Below are 14,602 nucleotides of genomic sequence, written 5' to 3'. Positions count from 1 at the left end.
CAACAAAAATAGGAGTATGGGACAATACACCAACCACAGATTTTCAAATATACGTTTAATCAAGGATAATTTTATAAATCATTTAATTAAGGTATTGTAGCCGACAGCCTGGCTCTCAACACTATTTTGTTGTAAGGGCCAGTTTATTCTTCACGCTCAGAACTCGTACATGCTTGCATAATGGCTGCCATGCGTTCCCAGCGTTCTTTTGATGCATACCCTGAGCACATCCTCAGAATTTAACATGACAAATGCATAAGTTGCACTAGCAGAGAGAGGAAAAAATAAAAAAATAATCGAGGGGCACAGTGTCTTCAACATGTAGCAGTAAGCCGATCTGCATGCTTCAACATTTGATGAGTGGTTCCATTTGGAGAAGGAAATCAAACTTAAATGGCGATATACAAATGTATTGGTGGTACTTTTCTTTTCAAGCATTGTATATTCCCCCAACGTAATGATGCAATACATTTTAAAGGTCTCATATGCAATCTTCTCTGCAGTCTTCCCCCCACTTTCACAATAGCATCAGAATGTACAGAAGCATATTTAAGCGACAGAGAGAAAAAATTAGGGACACAGTGAAGATAAATAATTTTGTGATTAAAGTAGACATTTTTGCTTTAATCTTGAAATATCCACTTTAACCTTGTGGTTTCTTTTATCATTAAAGTAGATGGTTATAAACGTTACCTTAAAACCAAACCAATTATTAATCACTACATGCTTCTGGGACTTTCTCCTGCACCACAGAAGGCAGCAATTGCCACCCCGAACACAATGAATTTATGATATTCCAGCTCTCTGCATATTTAAAATCCTTGGATTTATACTTGATATAATTTTCGTGATGAAATTTGTTAAAACACATTACATTTTACAGATAAACCGTTAACTTCATTTAAATAATGAATACTGTTAATAATTACAGATGTGGGAGCAGCACAGTGGTGAAGCTGTAGCACTGCTGCCTTGCAGTAGGGAGTCATGTCCTTGGTGTTCCCTGCCTGGAGTTTGCATGTTATCCTGTTGGGTTTCCACAGTGTGCTCCGGTTTTCTTCCAATGACATGCAGCTTTGGAGATGTGGTGATGTTAAAATGACGCTAGTGTATGTGTGTGCATGTATTCACCTTGTGATGACTTGATTCCCCGTTCAGGGATTGTTTCTGCCTTGCACCCAATGCTTGCTGGAATGTGTGCATCCCTGGCAGCTACTGCGGAAACAAAGCACGGTGTAAACCGTATGTTTAAATTAAGTTTATAGACACGCTCCCACTGCCGTTTGTCATGCACAATGATGCATACAAGCATATTCATGACTTCAGCTACTTCGGAAACAAAGCACGGTGTAAACCTAAAGTTTAAATTGAGTTCATAGATGTTCACTTGTCATGCCCACGACTAATGCGGGAAGTTTAATGAGAGGACGCAGGGTATAAACGAGAGTTTTGATCACTTTGTAACTAAGTTAAAATTGCTGGTGAAGGGCTGTGCTTATGCAAATTCCGAGACACTGTGTTTATGGGGGGATTGACAGTTGAGGCGGGAGGGGGAGTGACGTCATCCTCTCCCCTCCCATTCACCTCATTTCGCTCTGAGCTGAGCTCCGCAGCCAACGCGGTCTTGCGGAAGCAACTTTGTCATGCTGCCACAAAATACTCACAGAAAAATTCACACGTTAATACACACGCTGTCTCAAGAGTTTCACCACACTCTGAATCCTCCAGGCACTACTTACAAAAGGTTACATTGACAATCGTGTTACGTTATTTTTAAAATCCTTTTCTTAGCACAAGCACAGCTGAGAAGCTTCGATGCTCCATAACGCGTTAAAAAATAACGCATTTAATCACACATTACAGCTACAAAAATATAACAGTCAGAAGAAAGCGCGTTGCTAGGACTGATTGGAGGAAAATTTAATTCAAAAGACTACCCGACGGAAGCCTTGATAAAAGCGTGGTTTTGTGCAAACTGTGCAAAAAGGAGTTTGCATAACACCGAGGCACTTCAACCTTATGGTACCATCTAAATGCAAAACATGTTACAGCCAACACAGAAACTGTGTATGCTGTTAGCACTAGCAGTACGAGTTTGAGTACCAACAAAAGGTGTCGGCAGCCCAAAACTGATGAAATGACTGGCTTCAGGACCAAAATTAGTAAGTCAACATCTATCAAACTTACTAATTCTCTCGCAAAATGGATTGCTTTGGACTGTAGACCACTAACAGTGCTGGAAGATAGGGGGTTAGAAAATGTGCTACAGTTAGCGTCAGGTCATCCAACTTTTCACTTGCCATGCCGAGAGACTATTTCAAGTAAAATTCAACAGCTTTATGACACTGAAAAGCAAGCAAAATTAGATGCATTACAGAAAGTGGACTTTTTGGCTCTTATTGGGGATCATTGTACTCCCGTGACCGTTTGTAATTTTAATTACATCTAATTACAAAATGTTCAATGATCACACTGTTTTAGCCTAATGTACAAAATTACTTTGGCTAAGGTTACTCAGAGTTTAAAGGTGAAGCTGGTCAAATTAACTTTTATGTTTCTGCCTTATTTTTTTAAGATGAAAAACTGCACTTTATGTTGAAATTTTTCTTATTATTATTTAAAGACAATACCATTGTGAAAATGTACTTAAAGTACTTAGAATACCACTTTATTTTTAAGTCTGCCCAATTTTAGCCACGGATGATGATTCTGATTTGAATTGAAATGCAGTTTAAATGCATTTTTTTTTCAGAAATTAAGAGCTTGAGTTTACAATATTCATGTCCATGTCTATTTGATTCTGTCGCCCACTAAAACCCTTTTAAATAAAAAAAACATTTATGTAAATTTACGTGTGTGATTACATGTGAAGAATCAAGATTAATTACAAAGCCTCTAATTAATTAGATACAATAAATCAATACATTTAATCAAGTCCCACCCCTTTTTATATATATATATATATATATATATATATATATATATATATATATATATATATATATATATATATATATATATATATATAGTGGTGTGGCAGAAAAGTAATGAGACTGGCAACACTGCAAGCAATCTGGCAACGCTGCGCTGTTGTCCTTGATAGAGCATGTGTATCAGTACCCTCCCATAGCTCAGTGCGAGTTTCAACTCCTTCCGTTAACTACGTGATTTTTGTGACTGCTATTAGCGAAGTTGTGTTTTCGGTTGTGTGTCACGCAAAATGGAACAGCGGAATTTGGAGCAACATTGTGCCATTAAATTTTGTGTTAAGCTTGGAGAATCGGCAAGTGTGACGTTTGAAAAGTTAAAACAGGCCTATGGGGAACATTCTTTATCCCGAGCTCAATGTTTTCAGGGAGGCCTTCAACTTCAAAAACCAATTAAAAACCATCGAACGTGTGAACACTCTTGTGAGATCAGACCATCGTTTAACATTAAGAATGTTGAGTGAACAATTAAATTTGAACAGATTTACCGTTCATCAAATTTTGACTGAACATTTGCACATGCGAAAGGTCTGTGCCAAAATGGTGCCGAAAAACCTCACAATTGAGCAGAAAGACAATCCAAAAAACGCATTCCTGTGGTTCCCTAGGCCCCTTATTCACCTGACCTCAGTCCGTGTGACTTTTTCCTTTTTCCTTAACTGAAAAATGTCCTCAAAGGACGTCATTTCGGGACTTTAGAAAACATCCAAAAGAGTGTAACGGACATGCTGAAGACAACACCGGTTGAAGACTTCCAGCGCTGCTACCAACAGTGGGAACAACGTCTCCATCGGGGTGTAGCTTCCCACTTGCCTACTTTGAAGGGAATAACATTGATGTTTGAAAAAAATAAAAACTTTGGTAAATAAAAAATCAGTCTCATTACTTTTCTGCCACACCTCGTATATATGATAGAAAAATACCCACGATTCGCAGCGGCAAAGTACGGCCTTAAAAGTTTTATTAAGAAGAAATTTAAATCTTTTTAAACTGAGGGAGAATATACCAATAATTATTTGTTAAGGATCTCTTTGTATACCACATTGTGAGTTCGGCCCTCCGGTTGTAATATGACCAAGCTGTGCGCTGAGCTAACTCTTAGGCCTGCAACATACAGTTGGCCATAAGAACAGTAACCTTGTTTCAAATCTCAACTTGGATTGCTGCTGTCATAATCGGTTTGAATTTCATGGTTTGCTTCAATTACGACAGTATTTGTAGGACTTGTGTTGAAGAGACATTCGGCATCTGTCAAGCGCTGCAAGTATACAACCAGTTTCATCGATAACTTCACATCCAGCTTTTGAGAGTTTAAACATTCATAAACATCAAAGTGTCCACTACTGAAATTGTCACCTGTGAATCTAAGCTGTTGAAGAGGCATTGGCGGTTGTCCAAAGGTGTAAAATATTTGGCCATTTCGGTACACTTGAAAGCGACAACCGAACAATTCAGCGGCAGCCATCAATTCACATGCAGATGCATAGGTGAAGGGCTTAAGCATTTCATTCTTATAGTGCTCCTGTGTAGTATAATTATCTCCTGTACCGTCATCAGTCCACCCCTTGAACCTGTCCCAGTCATTCAATAACATAAGACACAATGTTTCTCCGGATGTCATGGAAACCACTTGGTAAGTGACAGTTCTTTGGTCGATGGTGATTACCTCGATAGACATGTTAATGCAGGTACGGTTAGAATGATAAAGGAAATGGGTACCTGAGCAATGTAAAGTAAGTCTAAAATACCTACACAATAACTTTAATCGTAATAAATGAACAATAAAACAGTGGAGAAGCCGTGGATTAAATAAAAAGGCTGTAGTTATCAGCAGGGAGACGTGAATCCCGTGGCGAAGCAAGGAAGGGAATGTAGAGACTGAAGCGACGGACGGCCTTATATAGGCAGGCAGCGAACAACGTGGGAGGCGTCTGGATGGGGGACCCAACGCCGCCTCACACGGTGACCGAGCTGCAGGCTATGGGCGTATATGTGTACGTAAGTAGGATTCAGTTAGCGTTGAGAACCCGCGTATCAAATTTCTTGAAGATGGGCACATAAGTAACAAAGACTGTTGAAAAGTTCAATATGGCGGCTGACAGTGGCATCATACCATCAAAATAAGTACCAAATTTCAGCCTTCTACCTACACGGAAAGTTGGAGAATTATATATACACACACACACATACATACATATATATTAAAATGTTTCCTTTTCTTTTTCATTACTTCTTTAACACACCACTTCTCCGCTGCGAAGCACGGGTATTTTGCTGGTACAGTGGAACCTCCGTTTGCGAGCAGAATTCGTTCCGGAAACGTGCTCGCAATCCAAAGCACTCGTGTATCAAAGCGAATTTCCCCATAAGAAATAATGGAAACTCGGATGATTCGTTCCACAACCCAAAACTATTCATATAAAAATGATTAATACAAAATATAAAGTAAAATACATAATACAAATTAACCTGCACTTTACCTTTAAAAAGAATCATGGCTGGTGTGAGTTTCTAAACTCATGTGGGATTCCACCCAACGGGACGACACGCGGAAGAGCATCCCAAAGCAATCACAGTCTCCCAGCGCTGTAGCAGTTCGCCCTATAAGCGCATCCAAAAAGATCACAGACATGCTATAAGCACCTGTCATCAATGGGTCATACAAGGAACATTATAAAGATCCCGCTACAATAAATAACAACGCTGTTGCTGTTTCAAGCTGAATAAAGATGGTGTTAAAGTACAGTAGTGAGACTCAGCTTCGTGTTTTGGGGAGCAAGATGGGGACTCGCACTTCACAGCGCACACACACACAGTCACAGTAAACAGTATACGCTTGTACGGATGTTGACTATATGAGTGAGGCACACAGACTCAGACGGAGAATAGGAGACGATTGCCAGAGAGAGAGAGAGAGAGAGAGAGAGGGCGAGCGAGCGAGCTAAGGAGAGAGAGAGAGACGCGCTGGGCGACCGAGATAAGGAGAGAGAGAGAGAGAGAGACGTGCTGGGCGAGTGAGCGAGATAAGGAGAGAGAGCTCGCTGGGTGAGCTTGAGCGAGCGAGATAAGAAGAGAGAGAGAAGAACCATCAGCTCAGTTGTGATCACATGACGCTTAGCAGAAAAAGTGCACCCATACTACTCGTATTGCAAGACATCGCTCGTTTATCAAGTCAAAATTTATTAAAAATTTTTGCTCGTCTTGCAAAACACTCGTAAACTGAGGTTCCACTGTATATATATATATATATATATATATATATTAGTAATTCAACAAGGATAAAGGAGATTGTTTTTGTCATAAAACTGGATCATGACAGTTACAGTATAACTGCAATAAACATAATAAATTAAAAAAATCTAGCAATATATGAAATGTCATAGCTTATTTGGAGCTACATAATAAAAACAATGTATAAGGGGCTATCCACATTATGTAATGTCCTTACCTAAAAGTGAGCACAGTTAATGGTCGATAGGATTTGTGACTAGAATTGCTGCTGAGGTTACTCCCCCAAAAGTCATTTTCCCAAATATTACCAAGAGGAGTTTCAGGCTTCAAGTCCTGTAACACAAAGTGAACACTTATTTTATTTCATGCACACCATACATGTTAACTTTTAAAGTTTTTAGGGAAAACATATAAATATGCTTTTCTCTAAATATATTCAAACTGCCATGACAAAAATCAGTACCACCAAGCACGAATATTAACAATCTAAGTTGGGAAAAATGATAAATACAGTTAACCATCCATAAAATGTTTGCTTTTTTCTGTAATTTTTTTCAATACGTTTTCAAACTTTGGACGGAATTACATTTTAAATCTGATAACAGAAGTACAACAAAGAGGATGAACAAAAACTACTACAAAAGCAAACGTTTCTATAAACTGTTAACATACAGATTGTTTCACTTACACTTGCTTTTAATGCTCATCAAAAAATATCCACACCTCATTAAGTGGCTACAATTAAACTGAATAATTATAAGAGAATTCCTGACAACAGTCCCCCAAACTAGGCTTTACAATAAAGCTCTAGCTCTTTGTTTTCATCCCAACTGTCACGTGCTGTGCTCCACAATCACTCAAGAGAATGAAAGGGCTTGAAACAAACCTCCAAAAATGCAGCTACACAATTACTTAACTAAAAAGATGAACTAGTTCAAAAGAGTGTGTTCACTGAACAAGCTCATTTTTCCCCAAGAACGGCGAACTTAATTAAGGTAACGTATTTGCATGTGAAGAGCTTGAACTTGCGCTAATTCAGTTTTATGTGACATTCTGGATCTGATTTAACGTTTTGCCTTACCCTGTAATGTAGGGGTGGAGCCGAATCCAAATACAGTACAGTATTCGGATAGGCACAAATAGTGGATTTTTACGAATATTTATTTCATATAAATTTTTTGCCATTTATTTGTATTCAGAAAAAATGTAAAATGAAACAGGCATCGTCTCCATCTGCCTGCTTGTGCTTAAGCTGCACCCCTGCTGACAGCAACAGGCGAGGAAGCTGCGCTTTTGCTTTTATGAAAATGTACTTTGCAAGGTCACTTTAGGTTTTTTTTGTTGGACATGCAATATGTGATGCGAATTTTGACCGGCAGTGTAATAGATTAGTTCACCTACACGCTGGTTCCACAGTCTACATTTGTGTTGCACGTTTGGAAATGAATGAATACTATGAATACCTGAATCTATTTAATTTCTTTTTTGACCGGAAGAGTATTATATGTGTTTGTTGCTAGGTATAACTCTATGAAGTGTATTTAAATAAAAAAAAGTCTTCATAATTATTGTATTTTATTCAAGAACACTGTAATCTATACTAATAAAAGGCAAAGCCCTCACTGACTGACTAACTGACTGACTCACTCATCACTAATTCTCCAACTTCCCGTGTAGGTAGAAGGCTGAAATTTGGCAGGCTCATTCCTTACAGCGTACTTACAAAAGTTGGGCAGGTTTCATTTCGAAATTCTATGCGTAATGGTCATAACTGGAACCTATTTTCATCCATACACTGTAATAGACTGCAGCTCGATGGCCGTGGGAGGTGGAGCTGTGCCTCGCATCATCACGCCTCCCACGTAATTGAGTGCCAGCCCATATAAGGTAAACATTCACGGGTGAAGGACTGTGCTTGGCATACTCATAAGTAAAAATATCTGAATCACAAACTGATGTTAATTATATTTTGTCCATGAATACTTATCAAATAATTCCAAATAGTCTGTCCGCTTCCTTTCATAGCTTTTCTGATGGTTGTGCCGCTTCCAGGCATGTATTTTCGTATTAAAGCATTTAACCAATCACATTTCATCATTTGTTGCCAGGCAGAGAGGCCTTCACAATCCGTTGTGCAAGCACTCTAACACAGAATAAATGTTGATTAACCTGTTGCTTCAACCAATCAAATTTTGAGTTGGTGTCAGTAGGGCCCTCTAGCAGGCATACGGCAACGTCGCCATATTCAGACCCATTGATTGGATAGAAGCCGATATGAGGAACTCCACGAGGCCACTGAACGCACCGCAAGCGCTCCGAGCGTCCTCGCTCACACTACAGCCAACTCCATGGCAGTATTCTGCAAAATATTATTTGCCAGACACAGACCAGATTTCAAGACCACGAAAACCTGATGTTTGTCACGCTCCTCGAGCCCCAGAAGTTTCGGGAATACAAGAAAAATTTCACGCATGCAGCCTTCTCCAGTTTAACAGAAGTGCCACGGAGCGGTTTTTGATCTGTCTCGGCTAAAAACAGAACTGACTGTAATGTATGCCATGGATGCTTTTGCAGGAAAATCTCCCACTGATCTCCTTGACTTCCTTCCTCAGAAAAATCTGAATGAGAGCATGGGGTAGCTGTTCACATTGGTATATTTGGCGGTGACCATTCCCGTGTACACTCCTTCTGTTGAGCGGACATTTTTAGCCCTAAGGTGAATTAAAACTTATGCCAGAAATACGACAGGGCAGTTTTGACTTTCAGCATTAGCTTCGATAGCGATAGAAAGGGACTTTTTGATGGAACTGAAGCGCACAGATAATCCGTACGACAGAGTAATTTAACTGTTTTTGAGGAAAGCGGAGGATGGATTTTGTTTACAAATAATCCAAATTTTTGGTGAGTAAAATGTTGCAATTTTCCTAAATAATATTGCAAGTTTATGAGTTATTATTGATGTTTATGTGTGTCGCAGCTGTGGCTGCAGTAGAAAGGAACTTGCTCATCCCTGGTTTGTCTATTCAATAAAGGCATTTATTGCGGCTACAGGAGTTATCATATCCGATCTACATACTGTCAAATAAACGAACCACACGCCGTGGCACAACACAAGAGGCTTCACCTCTAGCGCGGATGTCCGATTCCCAAGAGGGGGTGCAGCGAGTCTGTATGCCCGATGAGCACAGAATTAGCGTGAAACACATGCCGCGTACTCTTTGCATTATTTGACAATAAAACACATACATATTTATATATATATATATATATATATATATATATAAATATATATATATATATATATATATATATATATATATATATATATATATATATATATATATATATATATATACACACACATATATACACACACACACATATATATATATATATTATACTAGCAGAATACTCGGCCAAGGAGAGAAGTAGTGTGTTAAACAAGGTACGAAAAAGAAAAATTTTTAAAATAACGTAACATGATTGTTAATGTAATTGTTTGTCATTGATATGAGTGTTGTTCTCATATCTATCTATCTATATATATCTATCTCTATCTATCTATCTATCTATATTGGCAGCGGAGAAGTAGTGTGTTAAAGAAGGAAAGAGAAAGAAAAGGAAACATTTTGAAAATAACGTAACATGATTGTCAAAGTAATTGTTTTGTGTATTTGGCGGCAGCGTCACGAAGTTGTTTTCGGTAGCTGCATCAGAAAATGTAGCACGACGTCTGATGCGTGTATATATATATATATATATATATATATATATATATATATATATATATATATATATATATATATATATATATATATATATATATATATATATATATATATATATATATATACATATATATATATATATATATATATATATACATATATATCACATACATATACTTGTGTGTATGTTTGTATGTGTCTATATGTGTGTGTATAGCTTTGGTCACTGAGTGCAAGGGAAAAATAATAAAATATAGTCTATAAGTTATTAAACAGTAAAACATTAACGTTTAAGAAGTACAGGTACATTGAGCACTACTGGAGTGGTTTGGGTAAACTACATTTTAAAGACGGTGTAACACAACAGGTAAGTAACTAACAGCAGCTAAAATGTATATGGATCATCTGTCGGTAGTAGATCCCTTTTGAAAGTTGCTACACGACGGCTGTGGTATAGAAATTACATTTTCTATGTGAACGTTCAAATTTGTGCCTCTGGTAATGTGCCTTACCGGCATTTAAAGAAAATTAGTTTTGTGTCCTCTGCAGTGTTAAGAGAGAAAGGCTTTGGTTTGGGATAAAAGGAAAAAAGGTGTAAAGAAAGGAAAGTTGCCTTTTTCTTTTATATAGTATAGAGATGTGTTCGTTGGCGTTATGATCGCCTTTTGGGGACAGTCGGGTGGGTCTTGTGTAGACTGGTGAGACGTCCCGCCATTAATCGGCTGTGATGGCACTGTCAGTCCTCCACTCGTATGCGTGTCTTCATAATCCGAGCTGACAACCTCATAATCGTAAAAGTGCAAAAGAAAGTGTGAATCGCCTTAATATTATTTTGCCGTGGTGTAGAAAAGGGGTCCCGTGTTTGCACTTGTCTGGGCTATAGCGCAGGGGGAGGATGAAAAAAATTAAAAGTGCTCACTTTGACTTAAGGCAGAAGCGCAGTCAGCGTCTCAAAGGCCGGCACAGCTATGCACGCGCTTGCTGCTCGACTTTGCAGGGCAGCAGACTACAGTTTTTGCAGACACGTTCATGATATCAAAAGTCTCAGCGCTCTTTGGAGGTCATTCATATATTATATATATAGCAAAATACCCGCGTACTGCAGCGGAGAAGTAGTGTGTTAAAGAAGTAATGAAAAGAAAAGGAAACATTTTAATAATAACGTAACATGATTGACATTGTCATGAGTGTTGCTGTCATATATATGCCTGCCTAAATAAGTCACCCTCGCTTTGCTCTTACTTTTTTACCGTTCATTTAATCATGGCTAGTGGCGGAAAAATTATAAAATGGAAGGAGGATGGCTTTACCAAAACAATTATTGATGGCGAATCGATTATTCATAAAGCTTGAATTGGTGATCTGTTTTTCTGTGTTAACCTCATATTTTTTCATACTTCTTCTCAAACTAAGGTGGTGCGAGGGTAAAATGAATCGGGATGCGCTGATCAATGTAATCGTGTACCAGGAAATCATGCATTGACAAAAGCTCCCTTTGCTTGTAATGCAAAGTGTGATTAAATGCATTATTTTTAGCGTTATGGAGCACATGCATCGAAGCTTCTCAGCTGTGCTTGTGCTAAGAAAAGGAAAGATTTTAAAAATAACGTAACACGATTGTCAATGTAACCTTTTGTAAGTAGTGCCTGGAGGATTCAGTGTGTAGAAACTCTAGAGACAGCGTGTGTATTAACTTGTGGATTTTTCTGTGAGTATTTGGTGGCAGTGTGACAAAGTTGCTTCGGAAGACGGCGGCGCGGAGCTCAGCTCAGAGCGAAATGAGGTAAATGGGAGGGGATATGATGACGTGACTCCCCACCCGCCTTAACTGTCAATCCCCACAAACACAGTCTCTCGAATTTGCATAAGCACACCCCTTCACCTACAATTTTAACTTAGTTACAAAGTGATCAAAACTCGTTTATATCCTCGTCCTCTCATTAAACTTGTATCCCGCATTACCTGTGGGCATGTGAAACGCCAGCGGTAGCCTGTCTATGAACTTAATTTAAAGTTTAGGTTTACACCTTGCTTTCTTTCCGAGGTAGCAGCAGTCATGAATATGGTAGTATATGTCACTCGCTCGCTTCTTATTGTTTTTCGCTGTCTTCTCAATTATATAATGCATGTTTTCTTAAGCCCTTTTTGGAGGTCTTCCTGGTTTTCTACGCACTGCGTTGACAATCAGTTCACGTGATTACGTGGGAGGCGTGATGTCACACGAAACTCCCCCCCACGTCATTCCAGCTCAACTCCATTACAGTTAATGGAGAAAAATAACTTCCAGTTATGACCATTAGGCGTAGAATTTCGAAATGAAACCTGCCCAACTTTTGTAAGTAAGGTGTAAGGAATGAGCCTGCCAAATTTCAGCCTTCTACCTACACGGGAAGTTGGAGAATTAGTGATGAGTCAGTGAGTGAGGGCTTTGCCTTTTATTAGTATAGATATACACACATACATTATATATGCACACACACACATACATATATATCAGTGCTTCCCGATTCATTTTACACTCACAACCCCTGTGACGGACGATCCCGATTTCGCAACCCCTTGGTTTGATAATTAGTATGAAAAATATGAGGTTAACGCAGAAAAACAGATCACCAATTGAAGCTTTATGAATAATGGATACTTTATTTGCCATCAGTAATTGTTTTGGTAAAGCCATATTCAGTGTAATCCTCTTTCCATTTTCTACTTTTTTCGTGACTAGCCATGATTAAAATGAACGGTAAAAAAAGTAAGAGCGAAGTGACGGTGACTTATTGAGGCAGGCAGGCGAGAACACAATAGCACGCGGGCTCGATGTAGTGCACGTCGAGTCGATCTAAAATGCGCAATCAGATTCGAAAAAATATTATCTTTTCAAGTTCTATTTGGATATAAGTAGGTTCTATTTAGTCGACAGAAATATCTTTGGTAGGAATGTAAGTTGAATTTAGTCTTAATTTCTATGGTGAAGAAAAATTTATGCAATAATGACTAAATTTAACTTACATTCCTACCAAACATATTTCTGTCAACTAAATAAAAATTACTTCTATTTAAAATTTAAACAGAACTTCAACAGATACGATAGTTCATAATACCCACGCAGCACTAAGTGCACGTAAAAGCGGGAGTCATCCATTTTAACAAGCAGCATATTGTACTGATACGAAATAGCCTGCCCATTTAATTATTTAGGAATGGATAGATGAATTAAGATTTTGTACAACTAATGTTTTTCATTTTTCTTCCTCAATGGATTCTGGCACACCCAGCAACAGCTGCTCGCACCCCAAAGGAGATGGAGAGATATATATATATATCTATATACTGTGTATATATATTTTATATATATATACACACACACATACATATACACACACACACACACAGTGCTCAGCATAAATGAGTACACCCCCTTTATGAATTTAATCAGTAGCTCAATGAACAAAACAACAATTTCCAAAATTTTCACAAGGCTGAATTTTATTGAACACTTGTTTAACTCCATAACATGAAATTAAGGTTAATAATATAACTTAATATATAATATAACTTAACAAAATCTTCAGTTTTACTCAAATTGGTTGAAGCAAAAATGAATACACTCCGCAACAAAAACTACTACATCAAGTATTTTGTATGACCACTGTAATTTGTAAGGACAGCACCAAGTCTTCTAGGCATGGAATGAACAAGTTGGCGACATATTGCAACATCTACCTTTTTCCATTCTTCAAGAATAACCTCTTTTAGAGTCTGGATGCTGGATGGAGAGTGATGCTCAACTTGTCGCTTCAGAATTCCCTGCAGGTGTTCAATTGGGTTCAGATCAGGAGACATACTTGGCCATTCAATCACCTTCACCCTGTTCTTCTTCAGAAATGCAACAGTAGCTTTAGATGTGTGCTTTGGATCATTGTCGTGTTGGAAAAGTGCATGACAACCAAGTGCACAGAGTGATGGCAGCATCTTTTCCTTCAGTATACAGCAGTACATTGTTGAGTTCATGATAACATCAATGAAATGCAGCTCCCCAACACCAGCAGCACTCATGCAGCCCCACATAAGGACACTGCCACCACCATGTTTCACTGTAGGCACCATGCATTTTTCTTTGAAATCCTCACCTTTACGACGCCATACAGTTTTGAAACCATTAGTTCCAAAAACAGTGATCTTTGTCTCATCACTCCAGAATATAGAGTCCCAGTAGTCTTCATCTTTTTCAGCATGGGCCCTAGCAAATTCTAGGCGTGATTTTTTAATGCATGGGCTTTAGGAGAGGGTTCCTTCGTGGATGATACCCATGCATGCCATTTCTCTGCAGTATGAGCCGTATGGTGTCACGGGAAACAGTCACTCCAGTTTGGCTTTCTACTGCTTTAGCTAAGTGCCGTGAACTTGCATAGCGATTTTCTTCAACCCTTCTCATCAGAAGAGGCTCCTGTCGAGATGTTAACTTCCGTGGACAGCCTGGACGTCTCTGTGAGATGGTTGCACTTCCATCTTTTTTAAATTTTTGGATCACTTTCGCTGCAGTATTTTGCCTGATATGTAAAGCTTTGCTGATCTTCTTGTAGCCCTCACCTTTTTTTCCTCAGATTTTTTGGCATTTCTCTTCCATGTGGAGCCATTGCTGACAGCATGAAATGGAAA

General features: G+C 38.5%; 1 protein-coding gene across 7 annotated transcripts in view; it reads right to left on the bottom strand.

Annotated features, from left to right (window-relative positions):
• The window catches only part of tmtc4 (transmembrane O-mannosyltransferase targeting cadherins 4), a 221,270-nt gene that overhangs the window by 178,633 nt on the left and 28,035 nt on the right, over positions 1 to 14,602 (bottom strand). For all 7 annotated transcript variants that reach the window (XM_039744797.1, XM_039744801.1, XM_039744799.1 and 4 more), the window contains exon 3: positions 6,436 to 6,551. In XM_039744797.1, coding sequence (XP_039600731.1) covers positions 6,436 to 6,551 — 116 coding nt within the window. The remainder of the gene's footprint in view (positions 1 to 6,435; positions 6,552 to 14,602) is intronic.

The sequence above is a fragment of the Polypterus senegalus genome, chromosome 2 (assembly GCF_016835505.1).
Source record: "Polypterus senegalus isolate Bchr_013 chromosome 2, ASM1683550v1, whole genome shotgun sequence".
NCBI lineage: Eukaryota > Metazoa > Chordata > Cladistia > Polypteriformes > Polypteridae > Polypterus > Polypterus senegalus.
Note: the sequence above shows the minus strand (reverse complement) of the source record. Positions and strands in the feature narration are given on the sequence as shown.